Consider the following 13,901-nt stretch of genomic DNA (forward strand, 5'->3'; position numbering starts at 1 on the left):
TTAACCTCCAATCAGCATAATTAACAAGGTGGCAACAGATCAATTATGGCTAAACACGCGGTGCTGTCATCGGGTGCAAACATGTGGAGACGTCTGGCCTGTGCAAAGTCAGAGCTGCGTCTGGATCTCACTCTTGCCTGTGGACAATCTTTCCGGTAAGTTGTTAAGTTTAAGGCTCAGGTGTAGTCTTTCCGTCTGTAAGCATCACAATCAATAGGACACTTGATACAGTTTAGATCACCCTGTTGTGTATTTGCATTCACTCATATATCTCAAACCACAGCTGGAGGGAGACTGCAGAGGGCCACTGGACCGGAGTGATAGGAGGACGAGTGTGGACTCTGACCCAGACAGATGACACTCTATGGTACCACGTTTACAAAAGCCACCACGGCAGGCCGGAGGAGGGAAGTTCAAGTGCCAGGAAGAAGAGAGCTGGTGTTACTCTCCAGAAGGAAATCAAGTCAGAGATGAGCTTTAAAGGGGCTTTGAAGAAGGAAGAGGAGGAGGAGCCGGTGGCTGTGACCCCATTGCAGGACATTGAGGAGGAAGAAGAGATGCTGAGAGATTACTTCCAGCTGAATGTTAAACTGGGGGATCTGTACAAGGAGTGGGGAGCAGCAGACCCCCACTTCAAGCATATTGCAGACATTTTCACTGGTCAGTGTGTGTTTTTTACACAGTAAGTAATGACTGTGATGATATTTTTTTTTTACCAATGTGTCTTGAATACATTGTTTTCTTTCCCCAGGTGTGCGAATGCTACGCCAGGACCCCACTGAATGCCTGTTTTCCTTCATCTGCACCTCCAACAATCACATCTCTCGTATCCAGGGCATGGTTGAGCGACTGTGTCAGGCTCTGGGTGTCCCACTGTGCCAGCTGGATCAAACCTCTTACTACAACTTTCCCTCCCTGTCTGCGCTTGCAGGTGCTACATACGTTCCCCACAGACCTACACCACCATTTATAATCTTGCCAAGAGTAATATAACTGCAGGGTTCACAATTATGCCAGGGCTCTGTGCCTTTTGGATGTTTGCAAGTATTTTTTGCCCCATATGTTTTGCTGTAGTGCTTTGCTGGTGGTTCAGTGGTAGAAAATCCTGCCAAACAGGAGGCACTATGTTTTCAGTGGGACATGTGCACAGTTCACATGGGACATTGTGTTTTACAACCAGCTTTTGTTGATGTCAGCCTCTGATATATGAAAGTATAATAATAAGATCAGTGCTTTGGTTAAACTGAGTGGTATAAAAACCTTTCTCTAGATCATGTTACACATCTTTTATAACCTTGTTTTCTGTTTCATCTCTTTCTTAACCCAGTTCTTAATTGGGACTAGTCTTTGGAATCTGAATTTCCAATAAAGAAGTATGTTTGTATTGAATACAGTGATCATAATTGTGTTGTTTTCTTCATTTTAATTGGCAGACAGCAGCGTAGAGGCCTGTCTACGGGAACTTGGTTTTGGATACAGGGCTCGGTTCCTGCAGCAGAGTGCGAAACAGATTCTGGACACCCATGGGCTCCAGTGGCTTGAAGGTCTACGAGGTGTCCCATATCTACAGGCCCGTGATGCTCTGCGTACTCTCCCTGGTGTGGGCACCAAGGTACAGCAGGAACAGAACCTGTTAGCCTCATACAGTTTGTTAGTATTTATGAGGAGAGAACATAGGGAGTACACTTATAACAGTAATGTGTACCTAAAGGTGTTGTGGTGTCCTATAGGTGGCAGACTGTGCATGTCTGATGTCCCTGGATAAGCTAGAGGCCGTGCCCGTCGACACACATGTGTGGCAGATTGCAAAGCGTGACTACAAATATGGTTCTGGCAGCGGACAGAAAAGCATCACAGATAAACTTCACAAAGATATTGGTTAGTACTCATGGACCTCAATAGTGTTGGCCACCTGTAAACAATGAATAATGATTTTTGTTTAATTGCCAAATGTTATATTTCTACACAGGGGATTTTTTCAGAAAGCTGTGGGGTCCTTATGCTGGTTGGGCACAGTCGGTGAGTGTCATCTTTCAGTATCAGTCAGTGCGTTTCTGTGTCTTTGCAGTCTATCCACAATAACCTCAGATCGTGTTTCTGCCTCATTAGGTGTTGTTCTGTGCTGACCTCAAGAAGTTCCAAAATCTGAAAGAAATGCTGCATCAGAAGAAGCAAAAAAAAGAGGAAGACGGTGAAGGAGAGAGGATGGTAGCATGTAAGAAAACAAAAAGAAAAACAGAAGAAAATGGAACTGTGAAAAACAGGAAAACTAAGTCAGCGTGTCACAAGAGCACAAAGAAGTCTGTTAAGGATGAGAAGGTGGTGTGAGGTAAACAAGCCTCTTACATAAGGATTCACATCAGCACCAGGCATTTTCCACACACCTTTTTAACTGAGCTTCATTTGAAAACCCCACTGTCATGTCACACCATGTTTGAAAATGAAATATATAAAGGATGCCAGGAACGTGACATAAAAAACCTCAGGTTAATGTACATATATTGTTTATATTGTTTACTGTAAACCCCCTACTTTACTACTACTTTTACTGTAACCACTCTACTTTCCTGCTACAAACACAGCACACTGGTGATTTTATAATAAATACAAAATAGTTTCCACACTTTTTGTTTAGTGTATGTGTTTTGAGACAAACTGTCCATATTAGCTCAGTTACTAATACCCCATACATTACAATCCCACTAACACCATCACTGTCATGTTTGCTAAATTGGGATAAATGTTACCTTAAGTAGCCTCTAGGTGGCAGTATGCATAGGAAGATATTGCCCGGCAAGCTAATACCATATAGTGGGTCATTTGCTGTAGCCCAGCCTTCTGTTTTTTAATTTGAGAACAAATAGCACTACTTCCCTGGGCGAATACTCCTGGGTGAATACGCTGGGTTTCTGTTACACCGAATACCAATACGTCATGGAATTCGTGTGAATGTCTGAAAAGGTCATTGGACACCAAAATAGTGTGTTGTGTTTCTCCAGTGTGTTCCCTGCATCAAAATAGTGTGTGACTGTTGGATCATAAAAAAGTGGCTTGGCTGGGCAGTTGTGACGTGCCATTGGGTCTGTATGTTTATCTATAGGCATTGGTTGACTGTGTCAGCTGGTCTTTTTATAGCAGGGGTTGCAGTTATCTGCTGTCACTGCTCGGGGGCTAATGTGACGGTCTCTGGTGACAACATGTCTTTGGGAGTATTTGGCCTATTACTGTCCTTTTATGACAATTACAGAGCAAGATATTAGTTTGTTAAAAATATAGGGAATTATTCTAAAATGTGGTAACCGCAATCAAGGGTCTCTCTTGACCTAATTTGAAAGACAGATTTTCATGTAGGCTTAAGGGAGCAGGTGCATCATGCGTGGAGTTGTTGCATCTGTGTGGGGGACTGAATATGCATGTCTTACATCCATAGAAGTTTTTTATTTGTGGAAGGGCGTGCAGTCATGCGTGTTAATGAATATGTGAGTCAGCTTTCATCTCTACTCTAGTTAAGCTGGACAGAAGCTGGGGCCCAGCTTCAGGGCACAGTCAGGGAGAAGAAGAAAAGCAGCAGTAAAAATAGAGCCGAAAGAACAGGGAAAATTAAACAAAAAGAGAGGGATAGGTGAAAGTGTTCTGAAGGTGAGGGACATGAATGTTAAAGGAAAAGCCACGTGCACACGCAAGTTGACACACAAAGACTAACGACATAACAGTGGCCTTTGCGTTATGTAAGAAATGGGTCTCAGCTTGTTTTATGCCCTCTGGAACTGTGGAACTGTTTAGCTGGAGGAACACACCTTCTTTCCCAAAGAGGGCATCATTATTTCCTACGGGCACCAGGGGGCGCCACATTTGTAATGCCTGCAAAAGGGAGACATTTCTATTTACTTCCAGATGTGCAGCATCAAAATTTAATTTGTTTCTCGATGATTGTTTGCTAACTTTTTATTCACGGGTCCTTTTTTACAGTAATTTCCTGGAAAAGTAATTAGCAGGCATTTAACAGTTAATTTCAGGACATTTTCCAGAGATGTGATGCAATTTGGAATAAATGGGATTTTATATACTGTATACTGTGTTGTAGAACATTTTCTGAAAAATCTATTGCCAAAACAGTTTATGGATAAAGTAACGAGATGGAATCTCATTTTTTGTCTAATCCAAAAAATGAATACCTGAAAAATAAAGGTACATTGATGCACTTTGATGCAGAAATCATGTACAAATTAAATATGTTGCCACAAAGCAAGAACTGATTTGCAAAATTGTCCTCAATACAAACAACCAGAGACATCAAAGCAATAGCTATATATATATAGCAATATCTCTGACAATTGATCATTTTATATTATTTTACAGTATGATATTGCACTTTATGTCAAAGGTTACAATATTTTTTTTTAAATGTGATCCTTTTTTCATATGAAAACCCTACGCAGGTTTCATCTCGTGAGCCCAAAATGGTCAATGTATATCCATCCTCCTGTCTACTACTAAAATGATGTATGTTATTATTCCTGAATAGTAACAGATGTATTATATAACAGTATCTGATATACTACCTAAGATGGATAAAATATAAAGAGACTGTGTTGATACACGTAAGATGTGGTGAAACCCAATGCCGCTGGAGGAGGCCGTGGGGAGCCTAAGAGACAGGGGGAAGTCAGTCCCCACATGGAAGTCTGTCTTTGAGGCCCAGCGTTGGGGAGATTATTCTTTGGTGTCTAGACAGCTATAGGGTGAGGGGGAAAAGCCATAGAGACACAGAGAGAGACTGAGAGCACAGAGTTGGCAGAGATATTTTCAGATCTTAAGCTTTCCTGACTCATAATGTGTGCTGATGGATGTTAGCATATGAAGGTCCTGGCTGTTCTTAATGAAAGAGGCTTATTTTGTGGAGATAATTAATACGTTCTACCATCTGACAGGATCCCTGCTTGGCTGGCTGTGATTAAGGTTCAGTGCCATATAGATTGAGGGGAAGAAACAGTTCCGTCTGCTCCAGTGTTGAATTTCAGAGCCCCTACCAGGATCAATCCAAAATGACTAAGTGGAATGTATTTCCTCACATTCCTGGACAAAGATGGTATAGAAACATTATCCACTGTGTATATGGGTGTGGGCTACCATGAGGACCATGGGTTTGGTGTATGTCAGTGTCAGTGCAGCCAACTCCCTCCTTATTAAGAATTTGTTCATTTAGCAAGCTTGAAATACTGCGCCCACTTTATTTAAAGCATGCTAAAAATTCCCTATACGAAGAGCTGTCACTCAAATGTGATATACATTTGAGTTACACAGTTGACCTGCTTTAATTTAATATAAGTAGGGCACATAAACATACAGTATTTCAAGTTAGTTTAATTGCATTTATAAGGAAAGTTTGAATCATTTAATCGAAAATGACACTATTGACTTTATTTATATAGCACTTTAAACACAACACAGTTGATTCAAAGTGCTTTACACAGAGGAAAAACAAACAATAAAAAGAAATGAAAATGATGATAAAAAATACTATAACAATATTAATAATAAAAGCACATGGTCACAGAGCATAGCACCTGCTGACAGGTGCTATGCTCAAACGGTCTTTGAAGCACTTTAGTGTATGAAAAACGTATCTGAAAAGTCTATTATGGAGTACTTTAAAAAGTGGGACAAGAGGACAAAATCGCCTCATATCCAGATATTAATTGTGAAGGAAAGTTTTATTTGGCTAATTAACACGGGACCACCAAAGTGCCTTAATGTCTCGTTTATCCCTTAACTTTTGTGGAGCGTTCCCAAAGCTCCCCCTCACGGTAGAAGAAAAGACTTATCAGGGCCTTTTAACATATTGTTTGAGGCTGTCAGATGAATAAAATCCCCCGCTGGTACACCAGATTACTGTAATCTTGTTACAGCAGAAAAATGACATTGAATTCATAATATAAACACTGCACCCAGGAGGTGAGTAGCAGATAGGAGATGTACACAAATTGCCTACATGTGATAATGACATCTCTTGCTAAAACTTAACATACAATGAACAAGCAGTCTTTATTCTTCTCTATTTGTTTGGTGCCTTCACATCTCCCTTACCTATAGAATATTAGTCATAATCCATGTACAGTACCGTGATTACCAATCTGAAGTGTCCTCGCTCCTCCTGTCCAAACTCCTCAGTGTCTCTCCTGCTGGCTCAGTAGTAATGTAATGGCATTAGGACAATCCCCTGAGCTGCACAAGTTATTTTAGAACACAGACAATCTAATGAAAGTGACTACACAAAGAGGGATAATGAGTAGAGAATATGGTGGTTACCTGCTTGTAACCAAGACTATGTCTGCATTTCTGCAGAGAACAGAGACTCAAAAGCATGTCCAAACTAGATTGATGTGTTTGTGTAACACTGAGACAATCAGGTGGGGGATGAAGGTGAGGCACAGAGCCAAGGTGCAGCATGAGGAAACTGTATTATGTTGGCTCAGGCTGGCTTGCTCCCCTCTTCAAACCCTGCTTGGAGGGCAGCAGAGGAGAGGGAGCTAGAGTTTCATGCACAGCTTTGTTCCCAGCTTATTGTCCCCTCTGCTGCTGCACCACTCTGCCAAAATGTCAGGTGTCTCCTCACCTGTATGCACATGACACACCGTTTTGACACCACCTGGCCACGTTAACAATGTGTGCGTCATGACACCTTGTTTTCAGCTATAATCCTTGGGAAAAAACCCCAGAACCTGGATAGTAGCACTCTCATGCTGAGTGATGATGTCAATACCAGTGTCGTCATGTTTCCACAGGGCACTGTCTAATAACCAGGCTTCTTTCTTTCTTAAGGTAGATGGAGAGGTGCAGTGCTCAGACTGTAACTGCGTGCCGGGCTTTTGCGTAAGATGCGTGCCATGTGGTAGGTTGGTAGGTAGGCAATCTTGTTTATCCGCTTGTGCGAGAAAAAAATGAGAGGGAGGGAGCGATGTGGAGAGAGATGGAGCAGTCTGGAAGGGAGGGGGGCGTGCATCTCCTCCTTAGCTCATGGTAGGAGAGCTGGCAGTGGTACAAGGCTGAACGCAGCCTCTCTGTGTGTGTGTGTGCTGATAGAGGAGCGTGTACTCTCCAGTTGAATCCTGCAGCGAATAAGCGGCAAATCTTGGACTCTACGCTTTTTTTATTCTCCCGGCTACCTCGGTATGCCCTAGCCATTTATCCTGCCGCAGAGGACGCCATCGGAGAGGACCCATACAGACCTGCGGGTATGTTTGTTAGTAGTGTGTGGACCAGGATGTGGAGTGGCTGCTATGCGGCGTTACTTTGCGCATTGATTCATGCGTGACGTTGCCTCTTACCTGTGCCGAGGTATCACCCGGTTCACACGTTATAAACGCTAATTTAACACACCAGGGGGGTTTCCGTACCGTCATATATTTACCTGCGTGTGTACGTGGTTTCCTGTGTGGTACTTTAGTTGTGTTAATGAACCCAGGACAACGCGGCTGCTCGGAGTAATTGTGTCAGCTGAAGCCATCATGGTGATGGTAACGTACACGGTAACGTTAGCTTTTAACGTTAACCTGCGACGAACTGCTAAAACACAGCGTAACTAAATCCAATAATACTGAATAAAAACAGAATCCACTTTTTATTCAGATATTAGCATCGTCCTGTGAAATTTACGAGGGTGTAATTAACGTTACTGTTGCCATCGTTACTCCACGTTAACGCCAGTAACCGTTACTACGGGATGGAGTGGAGACGTGTAACCGCCAGTTAACGGGGTGTAACACTGCGCATTAACGAGGATCTAACCTATGTTATATCTGAACATTAGCAAAACAGCAGTATTCATTTATTTTTGTCGCATTTTTTTCTCAGTAACGAAAGCTTTTAGCTTCAGCAGTTTGATCGTGAGCCAGCTCTACTTTGAAGCTCAGAAATAATCCCAGTTTATGACACATTATATGGCCCAATTCAGGCTTCACCAGCAGTTTCTCGTGTTTCATTGGACTGAATGGCAAACTAAACGCTAAAATGTCCCAGGAAATTAAAAAAAGGCTTGCCCAGAAAGTGAAAATAAGTGGGTGCGCTTTGGTGAAACACCAACAAATGGGGGTAGCCTACTATTACTCCATTTGGGCAATGCTGGCAGGTGCGCAACGTGTTGTGCTTCAGTGTTTACAGCAGGGTTAATTTACGAGGGGTTGCCCAACCTCAGCTTGCAGGCTCAAGGGTTTGCGGCATTTTGAGGATCTGGATTCACCTGTTCCTCATCAGGATTCATTTGGACGCATCCAAAAGGCAAACCTAAGTGCCAGTGCGCACAGCCAGATCTGATCCAGGGTGCTACTGGATGTAACGCAGAGCCCTGTCAGACCACTTTAATTCAAAAGAAAAACAACAAACCCTGATCCACTGACAAGACAAAAGAGCTCTCCATCTATTTCCAAAGTAGCTCAAGAAATATTTACTACCTGCTTTGATAGGGGTTTCATGGAGAAGTGATGTGGTTTTGAGAGAGTAAAAGGGTGTAACAGGATGGAAGATATTCCACACAGGCATACCTCAGTATTGGGTAGCCTATAAATGGCTTACTTACGGCTTAGCTAGTGAAAGAAAATATAATTCACTTATATTTTGGGCCAGAGGCTTTTAAACTGGCAGGATAGTTAAATAATATCTTCCAGCAGATATAAAATACTTGCCAGAATAGACAGTCCTTAAGTGTCAGAGCTGTGGAAAATAAAGCATAACTCAAGACATCAGTATATCAATGAAGCACAAACCCACAACGCAACAGACATGATCTATAGATTTTTATAGAAGATCCTTTTGGCCATGGGTCAACCAAGTACCTTATAAATGCATTATTGCATTTTTAAGAAGTAAATATACCTCAGTAAGGACGAAAATGTAAAAGATAATGTTTTATACAGTCTGTTTGCAAATTCCCTAATTGCCACACACACAACACACCACTTAACACAGCAGTTATTTTATTGCATCCAGCTGTAACAGTGTGAGAGTACTGGGTTAAAGTGGAGCTGTGGTTAAACTCCCTGTAGCAGGCAAACAGTTTATGACTTGTGATGCCTGTAATCTGTTTTCCTGAAAGTGTTTTGTGACTTGTCATGGTTTCGCAGCTGTCTCAATCGGTCACCAGGCTTGCTGTCTCATGGTGTTTTTTTTTGGAGGAGTGCGAGTCTTAAATTGAACATCTGGACAGGCTGTAATTATCACTGAATCTGTGTAAACCCTCTCGGTAAACTTCTCTTTCTATGGTATGTCAATATTTGTAGCATGGGTGAGCTAGCCTCATGTGCAGAGGGCTATGTCAGTCACGATGTGTGTGGGTGTGTGTGTGTGTGTGTGTGTGTGTGTGTGTGGAGTCACAACACATTTGGAAGGGCCTCACCCTTTCAGGCCGACCTTCAGCCTTTGATCTGTGGCTCACATGAAGGCGGAACATCAGTCAAAGATGTTGTGCGGCTCGGCACTTTCAAGCTGGACATCCGCTTCAAATGGGGATCAAGAGCACCCGTGATTGGTTCCGGAGCCTCCTCTCTTCATCTAGCGCTTCCTCACTGTGTGGTCGGTTACCCCGCTGAAATTTTGACCCCTCCACACCCCCAGGCAGTTGAGTGCCAAGAGAGAGGCATCTTGACAGGCTTTAGTTTGACTTAAGAGCTAAATGGACAGCTTTAGTCTCAGGCAGGGGTCTTGAAGTCGGGTGACCCCCCCTGGGTAACATCCCGGGGTATCATTAAAGCATATGAAGCTTGTATATCTCCTGATATATTAACCAATTTAATTTAAACCGAGTTGTTAAGTGCCTGCTTGAGTGGATTATTTTTGCTCTGGTAGCTATAAAATAAATAAAACGAGCAAGAGAATATTGTGGGAGCCGTTTGCAATCCATATGTTATTTCAAGGTGTGGAATTTTTAACGGTCAAACCAGCGACCTCCCCCCACCACCCGCATACCAACATAACCACACATACTCCCTCTCCCATTTTCCCCCCTTCTCTCTGTATCACGTACACACAACTTCACATACACTGCTTCACAGTCTCAGCTCTCCCCCTACACAGCACAGTACAAACAAGTTATACATCTGTATGGCAGGCTGATGTGCAAGCAGTAATATTTAACTGCTCTGTTGGACGGAGGAACCGTTGCACACAGCTTTCTGCTGGTTTATTCCAGTCTTTTTCTTGTTCTCTCCGTCTCGTGCTCGCCGTGTCTCTCCATCTTTGCTGTCACGGCAGAAACTGTACTTTTGACGGTAGTTTTTTTGTGCCGTGTAATCAGAATCTGTCTGTCGTTTTTCAAAAAGATCTTTATCTGTCGGTAGTGGGCACAGCCTTGTAATGGTACACACAGCACAAGCATGTGTCCACAAAAACTCACACATACTGCTGCAGACTAGACCTATGTGACATTTTTAATTTTTTAGCAAAGACTGAAACATCTCAAGAGCTCACATGCCATCAAATTTTGTGCAGGCATTCATTTAAGGGCTGCAACTAACGATTAAGTTTATTAATCAGATGATAATTTTCTCCATTAATCTATTAATAAAATGTCAGAAAATATGGAGAAAGCCTGTTATAGTTTCATAGAGTTCATGGTGAAGCCCTCAAATGTCTGGTTTTGTCTGATCAACAGTGCAAAATCTAGAGCTACTCAATGTATCATGTATGACACAGAAAAGCTTCACATTCTTACATTAGAAAAGCTGCATATTTTTTGCTTTAAAAATGACTAAAATGATTATTTGATCATCAAAACCTCGTGGCTGATTCATTTTCTGTTGATCAACTAATTGATTAATCGATGTTGCATTTCTACATTCATGGTGTCCAAAGGGTGGATCCTCATGACTTTGGTGATGCCCCGACTTTTCCTCTTGTGGCTTGATGAGCTTTGTCAATTTGAGTGAAATGTCTCAGTAACTATTAGATGGATTGACATGAAATTTGGTCCCTCAGTATGAAGTTTAATAACTTTAGTGATACCTGCAGAGCGGATGACATTTCCATCAGCCTCAGCTGCACTATGTGTTTAATGCTAATTAGCACATATTAATGTGCTAACTGATTAAAGATTATTAACATATTACCATTATACCTGCAGGCTAAACATCAGCATTTTAGCATTGTCATTGTGAGCATGTTAGCACACTGACTTAATCAATTACAGAGCTGCTCGTGTAAGGCACTAGCAGCTATATGACTGTATGATATATGAGTTTATTATATATGTGAGTAACAAATAAGTACCAGAAGATTTATTTTCCCTTCAAAGATCTTTTACTTCATTTAACAAAAAAAAGCTAATGTCATAAATGTTCATGTGTAAGAGTTGAACAAGAACTTTGCTTCAATAAAATACAGCATAAAATTGCCAAAATGCATTTAATTGGGAACTAATTTATAAAAGAATAATTAAACAAGATTATGCATTTAACCAAAAGTTCGCTATCAGTTTTCAGTATTTAACAGTTTTCAATACTTGATGCCACAGATACATTTTGGTTGATAACAAAAAACAAGTATTTAACATCGATACCCAGCCCTGATGGAGACAAGTGTACATTGGTGTCAGTCTTTGTTGAAAAGACACAGAGCCTTCTGTCCACAAACAGAAGTCTTCCCCTGGAAATATTCACACAAATTAATGGAAATTTTGCACTGCCAGACTGGAGTCTGGCAGGAAATAGGGAGAGAGAGCATTTGCAAGAAAAAAGAGGATGATTCTCCATGAACTTCACTGCACACACCCCGCCCCCTCTGCCTGGTCCCTTATGTACAAACATTAACTAGTTATATTAATAGATCAGCGTAGACATGACATCACTACTGCAACGATTAACTGATTAGTAGCAGCTGCTGCTGTAGTACTGAGTGATGTGATTGTATAACCAGCAGGTCTATACTGTGGGGAAGGAGTTTATAGTAATCTTCAGATTGCTGCTGTACTGTTCGATATTATCCGTGGGCATTTCCTGCTCTGAATAAAGATCGTATTGTGCGAGACAGAGTGACGACATCTACCCAACATGCCTAACCCAGTGCAAGTGAAATACAGAGTGATGTGTCCCTTGGCCCCAGGGGTCTGAACATGATAAAAATACTCCAACTGACCGAGCACCCATCTGCCTTCCCTCCCTGGACAGTCCCAGAATTTCGTTTGTATTTCTGTATTTTACTCACAGTTTAGTAAATATGCAAATATGTGACGTTAAGGGCTGAGAGGATACAGATATCCTTTTAAGCCAAACACCAAATCAGCTGATTACACCGATCTGGTCTTTGTAGTGTTTGGTTGGAAATGAAATCCAACAACACACACGGTCGCCTGCTCCTGGCCTGTAATTCAAACTGCCTAGAGGAGCTGCCAATCTCCCTAAAATTTGCTCCATTTTGTATCAGTCCAATGGAAACTCAAATGGTCTAAATCCAGTGGAGAAAAACATTTTGGTGAACCGTGTGTGTGTGTGTGTGCGTGTGTGTGTGTGTGTGTGTGTGTGTGTGTGTGTGTGTGTGTGTGTGTGTGTGCGTGTGCGTGTGCGTGTGTGTGTCTGTGTGTGTGCGTGTGTGTGTGTGTGCGTGTGTGTGTGTCCTTACGGCCGACGTGTGGAGATGAGATTAATGTTGACAGTGTTTCAAATACAGCAGCAGAGTGTTTCTGTCCTCTCACTAAAGCTTATTTGGCCAACAGCCTTTGCAGACTCAATAATCTCTACCTACCTTCATACACATACACACGCATAGATATCTATATACACACAGGCTGACACATGCTGGATTACTTTGGATCAAGATAGTCGCGTGTTTTTTTAAAAGCCATTTCTCAATCGTCAGGTTGTTTACCCTTGGCTGCCAGCGATTACGCACCTGCTAGTTAACCTCAGTGGAAAGGTGAAATCGGCTCAGTTTCTCCGCATGGCTTCCTGGACTGACTGCCATATCTGCACTTTGACCATAACAAAAACCTGTTAGTCTTGAAACACAGTTTCCTCATGACTCTTCTTCTTTTTACCCCTCAAATATTCTGCTTCTTAGTTCCTGTCAGCTTCTATCAACCAGCAACCCCCGCTCTGTCTACATCCTCTAAATTTACAGCCTTCACCACATCTCTCAGTCTTAATTTTGTCACGATCCCGTCGCACACACCCCCCCCCCCCCCCACCACCACCACCAACCGCTTAGCAATACCCTTCACTGTCAGCTTCATTACATCACAGAGCCTCCTCCACCTTCTCCAGCTTTCCATCTCTGTTTCTCCCTATCTGTGAAATTACTCTTCTGTCTTATCTCCACATTCTTACTTCTACCTCTTCTATTTCTGTTTATCTCTCTATCTTCAAGGCGCCCCCCCCCACACACACACACACACACACACACACACACACCACTTTTTGAACCTTCGCGCAGGAGCACGCTGTATGACTGTGTTGAGATAATAACTTAAATGGGGGAACGAGAGGAAAAGAAAGAAAAGGGGAAAAACAGGGATTAATCATCAGTTTGATTGGCCAACAGCCGGCAAGACTGAGAGCAGAAGAGGTGGCTGAGACAGGGAGGAAAATAAACATCGAGGCTACTGTGAGAGGGTGGAGATTGAGATAAAGTACCAGTCGTGTTGCTGTACATATGGACAGTTTTTTTGTCCAGCTGCTCTTGTAAAACACTCCCGATGCGTAATAGTAATCATGCCTGAATACAAGTCAAGCTGACAATGTGATTTGCTGAACAGTAGTTTACATTTTCTCACATTTCCACTGTATGCTCTGTGACTTCCTGCCTGGTGACTGACCTTCTTGTGTGCACACCTACACAATTTTACAAATAGTCACATAGATTGCTCAGTCTTATGTGTTCAGGATCACGAAATGCACATGTCAACCATGGCGGCGGCT

The 13,901-nt window shown here is 42.3% G+C and overlaps 1 protein-coding gene across 1 annotated transcript; it reads left to right on the plus strand.

Annotated features, from left to right (window-relative positions):
* The first annotated feature begins 11 nt into the window (after window positions 1-11).
* ogg1 (8-oxoguanine DNA glycosylase) lies at window positions 12-2,572 on the plus strand. The gene is made up of 7 exons (XM_062427397.1): window positions 12-155; window positions 284-660; window positions 752-931; window positions 1,434-1,612; window positions 1,731-1,878; window positions 1,970-2,019; window positions 2,110-2,572. The coding sequence occupies exons 1-7, from the start codon at window positions 46-48 to the stop codon at window positions 2,326-2,328; spliced, it is 1,263 nt and encodes a 420-aa protein (XP_062283381.1). The 5' UTR covers window positions 12-45; the 3' UTR covers window positions 2,329-2,572.
* The last annotated feature ends 11,329 nt before the right edge of the window (window positions 2,573-13,901 follow it).

This window comes from Scomber scombrus, chromosome 10 (genome assembly GCF_963691925.1).
Source record: "Scomber scombrus chromosome 10, fScoSco1.1, whole genome shotgun sequence".
Lineage (NCBI taxonomy): Eukaryota > Metazoa > Chordata > Actinopteri > Scombriformes > Scombridae > Scomber > Scomber scombrus.

What these genes read in the sequence shown, in the direction of transcription:
- ogg1 (XM_062427397.1), top strand. Translation starts at nt 46, where the DNA reads ATGGCTAAACACGCGGTGCTGTCATCGGGTGCAAACATGTGGAGACGT. An exon ending in TCCCTGGTGTGGGCACCAAG is followed by an intron (nt 1,613 to 1,730) that starts GTACAGCAGGAA and finishes GGTGTCCTATAG; the next exon opens with GTGGCAGACTGTGCATGTCT. An exon ending in TAAACTTCACAAAGATATTG is followed by an intron (nt 1,879 to 1,969) that starts GTTAGTACTCAT and finishes ATTTCTACACAG; the next exon opens with GGGATTTTTTCAGAAAGCTG.